The sequence below is a fragment of the Littorina saxatilis genome, linkage group LG6, assembly GCF_037325665.1.
Source record: "Littorina saxatilis isolate snail1 linkage group LG6, US_GU_Lsax_2.0, whole genome shotgun sequence".
In the NCBI taxonomy this organism is placed as follows: domain Eukaryota; kingdom Metazoa; phylum Mollusca; class Gastropoda; order Littorinimorpha; family Littorinidae; genus Littorina; species Littorina saxatilis.
The window spans coordinates 41,007,533-41,023,733 of NC_090250.1; the positions used below are offsets into that span (position 1 = coordinate 41,007,533).

The 16,201-nt window shown below is 41.3% G+C and overlaps 1 protein-coding gene across 1 annotated transcript; it reads left to right on the forward strand.

Moving 5' to 3' along the window:
• Window positions 1–1,522: 1,522 nt before the first annotated feature.
• On the forward strand, window positions 1,523–11,296 carry LOC138969218 (eukaryotic translation initiation factor 3 subunit F-like). The gene is made up of 7 exons (XM_070341963.1): window positions 1,523–1,652; window positions 4,885–4,955; window positions 5,528–5,607; window positions 6,186–6,415; window positions 7,863–7,999; window positions 8,714–8,827; window positions 10,990–11,296. The coding sequence occupies exons 1-7, from the start codon at window positions 1,544–1,546 to the stop codon at window positions 11,071–11,073; spliced, it is 825 nt and encodes a 274-aa protein (XP_070198064.1). The 5' UTR covers window positions 1,523–1,543; the 3' UTR covers window positions 11,074–11,296.
• The last annotated feature ends 4,905 nt before the right edge of the window (window positions 11,297–16,201 follow it).

A 16,201-nucleotide genomic window follows, 5' to 3' on the forward strand; every position in this document is an offset into this window, starting at 1 on the left:
CTCTGACCATGTATTTATTTGAAAGAGCGTATTTCTGATTCGTAACAAAGAAGAAGAAAACACAAATGTCTTAAAATACAAATTTACAGAAATATAGCAGAATGTGCTTTTCAGAAACATGGAGTTATTGAAACGAGCAAAAAAAATATACACGAACATTTGAGATTGCAGAAAGAGGTGTTATGTTGACGTTTTTTTTTTACTGCTATCCAACTTGAAAAGTATCGTGGATTAGTTTTATTGCAACAATTGACAGACGAATAAGAATTCTTCATAAAAATAAATCAAATCCAGTTGTGTCAATTTCGCCAGAAGACCATTTTATAGGTTGACTGAGAGCAACGTAACACGTGGATGTTGTTTTTAATTTATTTCTTATTATACGAATAATACGTCTGTGGCCGCAGACAATCCGTGACCACCATGCAGCCGCTTTCAGAATTATTGGAGACTAAAAGTCTTCACTGAGTTGCAAGCCGCATTGACAGTGATCTGCTTGGACTCAGTCCGAAAATAAACATTGCTCAAGCAGTATAAACAATTAAAAAATAAATGAAAAATGAAAAACACAACTCCGATTTGGAACTGTGCACTTGAGAAACTAAAGAGCTGACACCCACATGCTGGGCAAAAGCCTAGCCGTACAGAAAAAAACTCTTGTTATTTAGTCATGGATGGTCTGTCCAAAAAGCTGCAGCTAATTAGTTATCTATAATCCTTTCCAAGACGAATGCGCCTTGAAGAAAAAGAAGAAGAAGAAGAAGAAGAAGAAGAAGAAGAAGAAGAAGAAGAAGAAGAAGAAGAAGAAGAAGAAGAAGAAGAAGAAGAAGAAGAAGAAGAAGAAGAATACCTTCACCGGTCCACTAACCGGAACACAGCTACATGTAAGCTTACTTCTCAGATGATGACACAACTTAAAATGTTTTGACTGGCCTGAAGCTGTGGTCATTTATATTAATACTCGTAAACGCAGTACAACTTAAAATGAACAATTTCAAAAAAATGAATATATTGGCACTGGTCTTAATTTGGGCTTTAATATTTCAAGTCATAATTGAATGATATGATATGATGACAGTCAGTTTTAGCAGGGACCTATCTAATATAGGTCTATGGTTTTAGCATTTGAATATTATAACTACATACGTAGAATTAAACAAACAAAAAAGAAAGATTAAGTTTATGGAACGTTTATAATCATAGACAAACATTCACAAGAACTGTGATATTTTGGTCTTTAAAGGAGACAAATGAGGTACACAATGTAATTGTTATCGGCGGATCTCGTTAGCAATTCGTGTTTTTGGATTTTTGAATGGAAATCATATTTTTAATAATAAATAGTAAACTAAATGCGTTCACTGAGGGGACCCAACACATTGTATTGAAGGGTTTTTAACGAACCTGGAAAATCCTTTAAAAAATAAAAAGTTTCCTGTAAAACTAAAAGCCTGTGCCATCTGACCATTCTAGGATCATTCTTTCTTTGTTCTACTTTATTTTGCATTTCGGTAGGTAGACGTCATCCCACACCGGTATCAAAATGGCGTCTAATCTCGTGTGTAAAATCCACCCTATGGTGCTGTTCAGCATAATAGACTCATATGAGAGAAGAAATGAAGACGCAAAGCGTGTCATTGGAACACTGTTAGGTAATAGACGTTTTCTTATAGTTTGATTGGTTATTTTTGTAAGTTTATTGTCATAAATGAGCACTTTGTTGTGGGAGAAGATGAACAACAGAAAACCATCTGGTTCCTGCCCGAGATAACACATGCCGTGTTACGTTTGAAACACATGCCGTGTTACGTTTGAATCCATGGATCAAAAGATACAAACACTCATTTTTTTGTGATGTTTAAAGAGTGGATGAGCTGATAGCAATGCCGTGCTACTCAGGGATCGCGTTTACCGGTAATTTCCGGTATTTTACCGGTTAAGATTCGCCAATACCGGAAAAAAAAGTGGATGTCGGTCAGACGTACCGATTGTTATTTGGTTTGACCGGTAAAAAAAAAAGTAGTAATTACAAAAATCGTTTGTCAGTACGAGGGGGAGAGAGAGAGAGAGAGAGAGAGAGAGATTTGGATGGCTTTTTGTGACAGCGCTACAATGTTGCGATTATGTCTCCATTGATGACACTTGATGTCAAGGTGTCAAACATGACGTCAAAAATCAGACATCATACTTTTCGTGCCATTTCTTTCGGTTCCCAGGCCATCGTAAAATCTTTCAGTTTATGTTATAAGGGACGGCGTCTAACTATAGCCGACATAGCATCAAACCGGGAAATCACGTACTCACACCAGCTTAGATCTTTGTCTACATACAGTTGATTATTGTGAGGCGAGGCGAGTCGATTGCGATGAAGAAGCAACGATCTTTACTGTCTTTTCTACCCCCAAGAGGTGAGATAAGGCCTTTGAATGAAGGAACTGAAAGTGAAAGTACTTCTGAACTTCACGGCCTAGTACATCTGCAGAGCCCGAGTCTCAAGCGGCGGCAAAGAAACCAACATCGGCATCTTCCACTGTCAAACGATTTCAGGAAAAATGGCGCAAAGAGTTTCTGTGGTTGCGGACAGAGGGGGAGGGGGAGAACTTTCTCATGTTTTGTGAAGACTGCAAAAAAACACATAAAAAAAATGGTTACACAAGAGGTTGTCGAAATTTTCAACATTCATCTCTCGAAGACCATTCAAAATCGCTAAGTCATAGAAATGCTGTTGGCTCTGCGCGTGAAAACTTTTTGACAACAAAGACTAGGCGAAAGTGAAACTGTAACAGTAAGTAACTAGTGAGTAAGTCTTCCAGTTGTGTGATTACTATTTGCTTTCGTATTTTATTTCGGAAGTCTCTCTCTCTCTCTCTCTCTCTCCTCTCTCTCTCTCTCTCTCTCTCTCTCTCTCTCTCTCTCTCTCTCTCTCTCTCTCTCTCTCTCTCTCTCTCTCTCTCTCTTACAGCGGCTGCTGATGTGTCACTGTCAAGTTGTGCGACAGTTGCTTTGAGGGGGGGGGGGGGGGGAACGTCCGCATATCACTGACATTGATTTAATGTATTGTAAGTCATTGTTTGTCTTTTACTGGTTGCCTTGGCAAGCTTACCGATTTTCGTGAGAGCCTTGTAGCCAGCTCATGACGTCATACCGGTTTGAAAAAAACCTAGCGCGATCACTGGCTACTAGATCTCATTCTGATTTCAGAATTCAGAATATTTTCGTCACGTCGTCAATTGCTGACTTTTAGTGACTAGCGCTCTTTAAGAGGACAAAGACGGAGAAAAAATCAAAAGTAACTGAGGATAGAAAAGACTTAAGCATAAAGGAAGTAGTCAAACGAAACAAAACGATCAAGGAGGAACTGAATATAACTGAGACCCTACTCTAACTTTGAAACAAAATAAGGAGTGGGGAGGAGTTAGAATGAGAGTTTGGAGAGCTCCCCTCTGAAAGATACCAGAGAGGGAGCCTCGGCAGCAGCTGCCGGGAGGGAATTCCACACGGGGATGGTACGCGGGAAGAAGCTGTATTTAAAATAATTTGTACGGGCGGAAATTTGGCGAAGTTTAAGGTTGTGGTTGGATCGAGTTCTGCCAGTGCCAGGGGTGAGGTAGGGGTCTGGGGGGATATCTACCAGGTTGTTGATGATTTTGTGGAGCATTGTGAGTTGGGTCTTGGTGCGCCTACTTTCTAGGGTTTCCCATCCGAGTGACTGCAACATGGAACTGACACTACTTTCATAACTATAATCGTGTGTCACATACCTTGCTGCCCTACGTTGAATCTGTTCTACCTTTTTGGTCATCTCTACGGTGTGCGGGTTCCAAACTGCACTACAATACTCTAAGTGTGGTCGTACGAGCGTGAAGTATGCGTTGGACTTGGTCTTCTTGTTGGTTGTGCGTAGGTTTCTTTTCAGGAATCCGAGAACGCCGTTTGCTTTCTTGGTAACACGGTCGATGTGGGACTTCCATGAAAGGTCACTACAGATATCTACACCTAAATACTTGGAGCTGGTTGTCTGCTCTAGTGTGAAACCTTTCAAAACATAGTCAAAGGTGGTTCTCTTGCGTGATCTGGAGCAAGTCAAAACACTACACTTCTGTGGGTGGAATTCCATACCCCAAGTCCTTTCCCACTGTGACAAGGTGTTTAAATCACTTTGAAGGAGTCTACAATCCTGTATGTCTCTAATTTCCCTGTAGACAATGCAATCATCTGCGAACAACCTGGTTTTAGAGATGAGTTTGCGACGGGCGCTGTGGCGTTGTGGCAAGACGTCGGCCTCCTAATCGGAAGGTCGAGGGTTCGAATCCCGGCCGCGGCCACCTGGTGGGTTAAGTGTGGCGATTTTTCCGATCTCCCAGGTCAACTTATGTGCAGACCTGCTAGTGGCTTATCCCCCTTCGTGTGTACACGCAAGCACAAGACCAAGTGCGCACGTAAAAGATCCTGTAATCCATGTCAGAGTTCGGTGGGTTATAGAAACACGAAAATACCCAGCATGCTTCCTCCGAAAGCGGCGTATGGCTGCCTAAATGGCGGGGTAAAAACGGTCATACACGTAACAATTCCACTCGTGCAAAAACACGAGTGTACGTGGGGGTTTCAGCCCACGAACGCAGAAGAAGAAGAAGAAGAGATGAGTTTATGTGGGAGGTCGTTGATGAAGAGGAGAAACAAAAGGGGCCCCATTACTGTTCCTTGTGGCACTCCGCTCACTACTGGGACTTGGTCTGATGTTTCACCATCTACAACTACCTGTTGAGTTCTGCCTGATAAGAATGCGTCAATCCATTTGTGGGTGGTCCCCCAAATGCCTTAATGGTCTAATTTTGCCAGGAGTCGATAATTGATTGTTCATTTCATTCCTTTGTTTCATTTCAGGTTCATATGAAAAAGGAATTGTTGAAGTCTCAAATTGTTTTGCTGTTCCTCACAATGAGTCTGAAGATGAGGTAGGACTGTTTCTTGCTTTCTGCAACAGTACTATATGATAAGTTAACGTGTTGATCAATTCAAACCACTGGTACTGTGGAAGTCCTAATCCTATTGCGTATTATGTCTATGGTATGGAACTCTACCTCTGACTCATCTGAGTGTATACATGTAATGTATGCTATTGTCAATGCCATGTTATTAAGTTTGAGTGTTACTGCATAGAATTATTCTTTGAACAAATATATAAAGACTTGATGAATTATGCTGTGTGAAGTAATACTTAATATTTAAGGTCAATACGAGTCATGACTGGTGAGTTTACTTATGAACAGATGTTTTCTTGTGGTTTTATTAATATTATCTTGAAGTTTTAACACTAGTTTAATGTTGTCACTACTTTTTGTGTTCTTTGATGGCAGTGCATAACTCTTCGTAATTTTATTATTGTATACCTAGTCAATCAATCAATCCACACAGAAAGACAATAGATTAAGACAAAATATCTAGCATTCGGAGAAATTTGTATAAATATGTGTTCTTCAGTGAGTGTATGCCTATTAACTTTCTGATTTGATTGTTTACCCTTTAGGTTGCCGTGGATATTGACTACGCCAGGAGTATGTATGAACTTCACAAGAAAGTCAACTCCAGTGAGATGATCGTTGGCTGGTCAGTTTTCTTTTATTCAATTGTCCTTTTTTTCTCAGCTACACTGTAATTTAATTTACTCTCTTTTTTCTTTCTTTTAACGTTGCATTTCAAATTAATGATAACAAATTATCTACATGTTACAACTTACATTCATTATTGCTAGTCATTATTATTGTATTATTTATTTCAATATTTTTCTTTAGAAAGATGGGACAACTATTTTGTACCAAATACCATCACTCCATTCTGTGCATGCTGACAGTGACACCCTAAAAAAACCAATTATGCGCAGACACTTATTCAGGATAAAGACAGACACTGAGACAGATAAACTTAGCAATGATATAGCCTCCCGTCAGAAGTCGCAGTGTAATATAGCCTCCCGTCAGAAGTAGAAGTGTAGAGTGAGAAAATCCAGCCAAAAACACACACCGGTAAAACAGTTCTCACACAGGTATCGCCGGTCACACACAGATAAAGCATGTCAGTGTATCACGAGGCGCAGCTAGAGCCAGGCAGGTCTTGACTCGAGTAAGACAGCTCAGCGACTGAAAGTTCAAAGCAGTCATTTAAAGATCAACACTTGTGTTTTGCAGGTATTCCACAGGGTCAGAGGTGTCAGTACACTCCGTCCTCATCCATGAGTACTACTCGCGTGAGGCAAAGCATCCCATCCATCTGACGGTGGATACTGTGATGCGAGGCGGTAAGATGAACCTCAAGGCTTTCGTCAGCACTGCCATCGGTGTACCAGGCAAAACCACAGGCACCATGTTCACCCCTGCATCTGTCGACATCACCAGCTATGATCCTGAACAGACAGGAGGTAAGGACAAATCATCACTGTGGTGTCCGTCTGTTGGGCTGGGGACTTTGGTGTAGTTGTAGGGCCTTGTTGACTCGGTCTGTTGATATCAATGTTACCAACTGAAGATTTGGACAGGGATCAATCGCTATGTCAAACTGTGGCAGGGATGTTGCTACAAATTCATACCTATAGGACAAATGTCCTGAGTTCTTCAGCATCAATAGGACATTTGACCGCTTTCAGAAAGTGTAATAGGACATTATGAATTTGCGCCAAACAGCTTATAACACATTCCATGGAATTGTTCCAAAGTCATGCGCCCACACGCACACACACACACACACACACCCACGCGCGCGCGCTGTAGAACACACACATAATATAGTAAATACATCAACACAGTGTGCGTATAATGTTGTATTTGTTTAGTTTCAAAGAAACCACAAACAAGAAACCAACATGAACCACTTCAGAGCTCTTACTTTGATTACAAACTGCATGATTTGGATAAAAGTTGAAAAACAAAATGATCGGTTTGATCTAATGCTGATCTTTTGCAGGCTTTAGGGTTTTTTTTCAGCGGCATAATTCAGTGCTTCGTCTCGTATCGGAAAAAAAAGCAGACGACAAATGTAGTCAGTTGGAGTTGTCTCCCATACTCCTGTAGCATGCACTGATCTAAAAATAATCCACTATTCAGTGTCAGCTGAACACGAGAGCGTTCGGTCTTTTAGAAGATTTGTATCTTTAAATGAAAATTAACGAATATCGCGCTGTCCGAAGGAATGGAGTACATATCGGACAATGACCACGCTCAGGCTAAAACGATAGGACATCTGACCGACATGCGGCAATGTGAATCGGACATTTGGGGATTTTCATCGTTATATGTCCGATGTCCGACGCCTAACGACATCCCTGCTGTGGTACAGTGGAACCCACCGATTTAAGACTTCCCCCTTTATATGACTTTGATTTTTCACATTTTCTGTTCCTAACCTGTGTAAATTTACCTCCGTTTTAAGACTCCGATATAAGACCTGAATTTCGCCGTTTTTTGGAGGTCTTAGAATGGGGGTTCCACTGCACAACTTTGTGTGAGTTACAAGTGTTTGCCTGTGGAGGAGGTTGAGGATGAGTTGGTGGGGGAGTGATTCATATTGTAGGGATGTGTATAGATCTGCTATTGCACAGGTGCATATGGCTATGTCTTAAGCAAGCATTGCAGCAATGTGATGATTGTTTTGGCTGAGGAGTGTCAGAGGAAAATTAAAGGTCTTAGCCAAAGAAGGGTAAGATCGTTCCATATGTTGGTGCCTTCAGTTTCAACATATTTTCAGGTAGATTTTGTCATGCCCCACAGGCTCCAGTACAAATGTCACCATAAAGGCGACAAGCTTGATTTGTTCTTTGGGTGTTCAGTGTTCTTTTTGTGACAAAGACTTGCACTTCCTCACTGTTTCAGTGGAGGTGCTGCAGCAGGGCAAGTACAAACCTAAGCGCCAGGTGTCCATCCAGTCGGACCTGATCAAGGTGGAGTCGGCCTGCACCAAACTGCGACAGATGCTGCAGCAGGTCCTCGAGTACGTCGACAACGTCCTGGTCAGTTGCATCAGTTGTCCCTTTCTTTTTGCGTAGAAAACTGGTCAGGCTTGTTAAAAGCTTGTTTTTGGTAACCAAAAAAAGCATGATAATAGGCTCTTCTTTGTTTGTGCTCGTACCATGAGGTTTTACAACAGGCTCTCCTAGAATCCTGATATTAAAAGTCTAGTAGCAGTTTTGTATTTGGCAAGATTAGTTTGGACTCCCACCCTGGCCATCTCCCCAAACGATTTGACTTTGCATTCAGCAAATCTCATGGCAAACTAATATAATGCTAGTCATTTGTGGACACATGTAATAACTGAATAAAAGTCAACGCTGAAAGTTCTAAAAGTTCATCGGTTTATTAATTGCCGGTATCTATAATATGACTGAATTGGAGTTTTGTCTTGATAATAAAAGGTGCAGCAAATGTTGATGTAGCTATAAGTCACCAAAATAGTCTGCCTGCCAATATGTCGTGAAACTATTCAGAATTGGATACCCAAAGGTTCAAGCCAAGTTGATATGTCTGGAAGTGGAAGGCAATTTGAATACATACATGTACATAAAATGATAACTTTACTTCATCCTGTTTTGTTTTGACATGCTAGAAATTAGACAAGAAGGGTGATAGTTATACTGCTTTGATGATTATAAAATACTGGGATGGAGGATTTGGAATATTAAATACTCTTTGTGTCTCTTAACTGGGATAAATGTGTGTGGTTACAGGCAGGCAAGGTTCAAGCCGACACAACAGTAGGTCGCTTCTTGTTAGACCTCGTGTCCAGCGTACCTAAGATTGACCCAGAGGAGTTTGAGAACATGCTCAACTCCAACATGAAGGTAAGTCTTGAACACAATCCAGCTCCATGTTATTAACGTGAAACCTCTGTTAAACGACTTTGGAAATGTAACCAAAAATTGATTGTAATGCAGGGGGTCGTAATATAGAGTTTGGTTTCTTACGTTCATTATTATATCAAGTCTTATATCGCGCGCGTATCTCCAGACTCGGACTCAAGGCGCAGGGATCTATTCATGCCGTGTGGGATGGAATTTTTTTTACACAATACATCACACATTCACATCGACCAGCAGATCGCAGCCATTTCGGCGCATATCCTACTTTTCACAGTCTATTATTCCAAGTCACACGGGTATTTTGGTGGACATTTTTTATCTATGCCTATGCAATTTTGTCAATCGTGGGATCTTTAACGTGCACACCCCAATGTAGTGTACACAAAGGGACCTCGGTTTTTCGTCTCATCCGAAAGACTAGCACTTGAACCCACCACCTAGGTTAGGAAAGGGGGGAGAAAATTGCTAACGCCCTTACCCAGGGTCGAACTCGCAACCTCTCACTTCCGAGCGCAAGTGCGTTACCACTCGGCCACCCAGTCCAATGTCAGGGTCAGTTGATGATCCATAATGATACAGGCAATTTGTTTTATGCCACCTGCAATTCGATCATGTTCTTCTTCAATTACTCCACGTAATTATGGTATAAATTGATTACCAATACATTATGACTAAGATTGGCGGCTTATTGTCGGACCAGTTTTTTGTCAGTCCGAGGGGAGCTAATCGTGTTCTGTTTTATCTTCATCAACCCAGGCCAATAAAGGTGTAACAGTCTGTGCCCATAATTTTGTCTGTGGTTTGATACTGTACGATTTCATTTTGATAGTTTGCACCTTAATGATGTATCATACATAATACTGAGCACTTTGAGTGCTCATACTTCTCTAATACACCATTAACATGATTAAGGTTGAGACAAAGGCATATTATGGAAGACTTCGTCAAGAAAAGTCAGTGGTTCAGTAATGTCGAAGTTTCAGAATTGAAGGCACAGTCCTTCCAATGTAAAAGATTCAGCTCATTATCTCATATCTGCCATGCTATTAGTGTATTGCATAGGATAAGGACAACAGCCTAGGCAACTGCCTTGACTGCACTTAGAGCCGTCAGGATGTTGAGTTTTAGTATGTGTACAAGTGGGGGGTGGCCTTACCCCATGGAAAAGCCTGGCCAGATCTAAGACTGTGGGCTGATCTGTTTTTACAGAAAATGACTGCACCTTTGAAGATCAAGTGCATACAAATCATATAGTGATACAGTGAAGTCCGGAAGTAGTTATAGCCCTCGGGACCAAATTTTTTTTATCACTACATCCGGACTATCAGTACACCAGGACGTCCGGTTATAGTGATATTTTTGTAGGTTTTATCACTACATCCGGACGTCCGGTTATAGTTCTATTTTTGTAGGTTTTATCACTACATCCGGACGTCCGGTTATAGTTCTATTTTTGTAGGTTTTATTACTACATCCGGCCAATCGCTTGTAGTTGTAGTGATATCTTCAAAGCTTTTATTGCTACATGCGGCGGCACATTTGGTAAACTAGCCTCAAGGCAGTAACAAGGTGATTTTGGAACCACTATTGATTTCGTTTTGTGACGTTTCTTCTGTCGTCTTTGTCAGGCTTGCAAATGTCCTGTGTTAACCTACCCCCGTCCTGGCAGTTCAACAGCCGGTGTGTGTGTGTGTGTGCGTGCGTGCGTGCGTGTGTGTGTGTGTGTGTTTTAGAGAGAGAGAGAGAAGGGCCACTTAGAAATAAGGGTTAAATGACAAATTGTCAGATCAATTGTCCACTTCAGGGTAAGCACAGTGCGTGGCTGGCTTTTGCTCGCCATTTTGGTAAAGGGAGATTACTCTTGAACATTATTACTACAGCCGGACTTTAGCTTCCCCGGGACTTGAAAATAGTATCACTACAAGCGGACTATCACTATATCCGGACTGAAAAATATCACTACAACCGGACTAAGTTAACAAAGAACATGAACAACTGGGACCGGGACCCAGAAATTCTATTACTACAGCCGGACTATCACTATATGGGTCTATCACTACAGCCGGACTTCACTGTATATTATATATATACCCTACCAATCTGCATGATAAGTGTTAACACTGTATTTTGCCATGTGTTTGCAGGATCTGTTGATGGTGGTGTACCTCGCCAACTTGACTCGCACGCAGCTGCTCCTCAACGAGAAAATCAACAGCATACCTGCGTAGTCAACTAATCCGCTACGTATTTTCTCCTGAACTATACTGTGCTACAGATTCGATCCATCTTGTTGCCATCTGCACTGACATTTCTGGGACTGAAAAGAATTGGTGTTGAGAGCTACTTCTGCTACGTGTGTTTTTGATCTGAGATAGTTTGTTCACACAGCGTGAAGCGTGCTGAACAGGCTGAGTGGCAAGAAATAAAGAATTTGTCTTGTGATTGGCTGTACACATTGGACTTTCAGTCGTGATTTGATTGTGCATGTGAAAGTGTGTGTGCTGTTTGGCTGGTATGTAATGGTTATGTGTGCAAGTTGACAAATGCAAGAAAACATGCATGCAGTCAAGTCTAAAAACGTTTGAGAATCTTTTACCTCTTATTTCACAGGCTTTAGTTAAATACATTTTTTTTAAGAGGAACAGCTCTTTGATACTGTGTTAGACTTGAGTTTCTCTTTTGACCCTGACCAAAGACTACTAAAGTAGTCCTTGACCCTGACATAAAGCAATTTTTTTTTAAATGCAAAAGTATAATTGACACTAATTTTTAAAGAGCTAAGCAATATTGACCAAACAAAACTTTTACGATGATCAACTAATTGTAAATGACGTGTAGTAATATGGGGAACTAAGGCCTTCTTTCTTTTAATGCCTTAATGAAATGAAGTCTTATTTTGGTTAAGGCCTTACAACATAGGGCATTTTTCTGCCGATCACTATTGTCAAAATAAAAACACACACTCACATCTCATAACACTAGAGACATAGATAGAATGTCTCTGATAACACACACAAACACATGGACAGGCACACTCACATGAGCACACATATTCTCTCTCTGTAATCACTAATGGCATACAGGAGGCAGAAAAATAAGGCCTTAAGAATATATGGCTTTATATATTTTTAAAGCTTTATTTCTGTTACGGACGGATTAGAAAAGTGATAGAGAATAGAGACTTGCGCGCGCACTTGGTTTAAACAGTGTTTATTCAACAATTCATATGTATTTGAACATGATACATGTTACTTGCGCACTTGTCGCTTGTTTGTTCAGTGCTCCTTATTCTCTCGGGTGCCAGGAGATTGGTTCGGCATTGCTCTCACTTACTGTTGTCTGTTGTCAGATCGCTTACTTCTGTTTGTTATTACATCTTAACATTTCGCTCTTCCTCATTCTCTTACCATTTGACACACACACACACACTCCTAAAACAAACAAAAAATACACGGTTGAAATTATTGTAGATCTTCATTTCTGTCATCATGAGTTGCTCAAGTGATTCATATCATTAAGTGTATGGACACGGGCACAATACTAAGATCCAAATAAAATAGCTTCTATTTTAGCGGTTGTCTCCCTTGCTGCATGGCAACTGATGGGATTTGGCAAGCGTTGACTGTTCATGCATTTCTGTGCGGCCAGCTTTCAGACATATCAGTAAAGGAGAAAGCGAAGTTCTGTACAGAAAGAATCACAACGACGCAACACATTTGACAACACACAAGTTACATTTTAATCATGGAACGGAAGAATGTTTGTGTTCCTGACACAATTTGAAACACAAGCAGCTGGGATGAGCAACGCATTTCAGACATTGTATGACTTGAAGAGAACCGAGTACCTCAGCTGTATTAAAAGAAAAAATAATGTTGGACCCCCTTGCTTCATAACACACTACTGTAGTCTTGCAGTTTGCTCCAAGAGAACAGAATTATTAGATTCATACAAGCGTAAGGATGTCCTGGGTCTTCTTTTCATATTTTAATACAAAGACATTGTATGACTTGAAGAGAACTGAGTCCTTCAGCTGTACTTAAAGATAGGGTGTCCGCCAGAAAAAGGCCTTCAGATCGCTCTAAAAGCTTTACCAGAAGATTCTGCGTGACGAATAATGTTACCACACAGAAGGACTAACTTAACTTTGCAAAATTAAGAGTTTGGGAAGTTGAATCAATTGTCGTAATATCAAAGGAAAATGCACTCTTGTGATGTGTTCCGTGGGTGGTGTCCCTTGATTCGAGACAACATGGCGACTATCAGGGAACGTTTTGACGAATTGGAGACTGACCAGGTAAGTGTCGGATTTGTAGACCACAGGAAATGTTGTTTATAATCAAATAGGGCTTTCAATACAACAGTCAGTATTAGTGTAAAAGTTGATCCCAGCAGGACTGCAAAGAAATCTGTAAGGCGAGTCATTTCGAACCATTTGGTTGGTATGATGAGATGGACCAGTAAGTTCGTCAAACGGTAGATTCGTCACCGGTCCCCGGTAACTTCGCCACAGTAACTTCGCCACAGTAGTCCGAGCGCGGCTGTTATGTAATGGTAATACAACCTTGCACCTCCCCCCCCCCCCCTTTCTCTCTCTCTCTCCCCCCTCTCTCTCTCTCTCCTTTCACAGAGCATATATATATATATATATGTGATGTGCGTATTTATTTTGTATCTCTTTTTTCTTTGAGTAGGTGAAGTACACAATCTAAAATGGCATTTTCATATTCTCTCTCTCTCTCTCTCTCTCTCTCTCTCTCTCTCTTAAAAATGTGAATCTTGAATCTCTCCCACAAATCAAACATCTGAAAGCATTTTATAAGCTCTAAGCATAAACACCCGCCCACCCTGCCGGTATCTTCGTCACCCGTGACGAATCTACCGTGTGACGAACTTACTGGTAGCCGATGAGATCACTTGTTTTCAGCTAGTAGAGGCAGTAGAACGAGGACGTCAGCCGGCTTTGCATATATGGGTTATCCCACACAAACTTAATACTGACTTTTCCCCTCCCCTCCAAAGTGCTGCTGATCGAACTTTGGACCATTGTAACGCTTGAAATTCGTGGAGAAACATCCAATCTGAAGTTAATTTTGGCTGTCTTTCCGATACGGCGATAGCTCAATCAGTGAATGTGTGTAGATCATGGATTGGAAAATCAAGGACTTGCCTTCTGAAATAATTATAAGACTCTGCATTTGCACTGTTACTCTTTTGATAATATATATATAGATGCATTTTTTTTTTAGCTACAATTCATACCACTGGAATAAACACAACAGTAAACTAAAAGTAAAAGTGTGCTTTGCTTGCAAGAGTGAGTAGAACAGAAAATACTAATTATCACACCCATTTTAAAAGCAAAAATTCTATTCGCACTACAGCAGTCCCTGCAATGTACGGCCCCCAGCGTGAGCGGACACCTGACATGTACGGACACATTTGCTCGGCACGGAGTGTTTTCCTTCTATATTTGCCCCCCCTTAAACGGACACCTGCAAAACGTGGACGCGGACACTCATTTTCGGTCCCAACAGCAGGTCATACCTCCAATGTACGGACAGACCATCGTCAAATTTTCACCACAACAAAATCGATAACAGAGCAGTCCGGCTCTTGGTACAAAGATCACAGCCGCAATGGCGTGACGACAGTCACTGGTAACTTGAGTGCACCTGTACCCATCAGGAGGGGGGTAGTTTTGGTCAGGATCGAGTGGAGTACATGCGAAGATGCCAACATGAAACTGCACTGTGCTCTTTATTCTTGTCTGTTGGACGTAAACAACAGAAACCACAGTGGATGAAGGTCCTGAGCAAAAGAGAGTGAAAAACCGGCCACATTTCTCAGCATCGTGTGTCTGTGTGTAACCTCTTTCATTGACAAGATACTCTTGTTTCCCCTCAGTGAGTCGGTTGCCTAATCTGTGATCCCTTCAGTTGTCTTGCTTTGTCAAAAGTTATGACACAGTCAACTGGTTTTGCTCTGAGTGAACAGTTGGAGCTGACCTCTCTGGCCACAGCCCCAAACAGTACATGACTGGAGGGAGTGAGAGAGAGAGAGGGAGAGGGGGGGGGGGGGGTGGAGGGGTAGCTGGCTAAACTCTGTGGGGTGTCCGGTGTCACTGCATGTCAGCAGGAAGAGCATTGGAGAGAAATAGAGAGGTGTACTCTTCCACACAATTTCCAAGCATCAGTTGTCACGGCTTGGGATAGGCATTAGTGAGGGAGAGTGGGAGCTGTGTTATGTACAGTGTATTTCCGACTGAAGAGTGAAAAGTCACTGCCATGCCACATGATCGGCATGCAGTCAATAAAGCCCAGACAAGATGAAAATAAATTACATGATTATGACATGCAGCTCTATCTGCTGCTATTTATTCAAACTGGTTTTCAAGCTTATTCTTGCAAAGCATCTGCACACGCTCCTCTGTGCTGTGTTTGTGTGGCTGCTTTCGTATGTCAGTGCATGGTGAGTGTGTTCACTGCCTTGAGGATTTATTTTATCTCTTCTTTTCAACACTTTTCATACAAATCATTTTTACAGAACGTTTAAAGAAGTATTAGGAGTTTATTGTTTAGTAGCCACAAGAAGTGATTAGCATAGACTCAATCCTGTTGTTTGTGTGTCTCTGTGTGAGTGTATGGGGGAGGGGGTGGTGTGGTCACCCCTCCCGTGACCGGACACCTGCAATGTACGGACAGTTTTGCTATGGCCCAAGGGTGTCCGTTCATGAGAGGGACTGCTGTAGTAAAGCTTATGAGAACTGAATTTTATTTGTTCAATGGGCAGTCGATAGAGAATGAATCATGCTCTTCAAAGTCAAGTGAGCTGTTCTTGATGATAATAGGTTTGATACAGATACTGTAAATTGAGTAAGGATGAAGTATGAGAACTGTAAACTCTTCTCGTTCCGTCTAGGCTATGGAAGTTTCGCTTCCAGCAGAACATGCTGTCCTTACTAGTGCTAGAGGGTGGCAGGAGAGGAAGAGGTGCGGACAGAAAGTGATCTGCTGAGGAACCAATTTGAAGGTAAATCAGGATTAGTTTTAGTCATTTTCCTAGTACTTTCCATGCACGGGTTCACACACACACACACACGCATGTATACACAGAATCATGAATGACAATAGCACTTGCACAAATAGTTATATAAGAAATAATAGGGTGAACTTTGATGACAATAACAGAAGATATTCTTTTCTTGGGTGAAGAGTATAATGGGGATTTCACAGTTATAATTATGGCAAGGATAGAAGTGTGCTGTGCATCTGTCTGTCAAAAGGGCCCACCAACATTTTGTTTCCTCTGAAGAGCAATATACCACAGTTGTGTGATATAATTTTACGTCCAAGA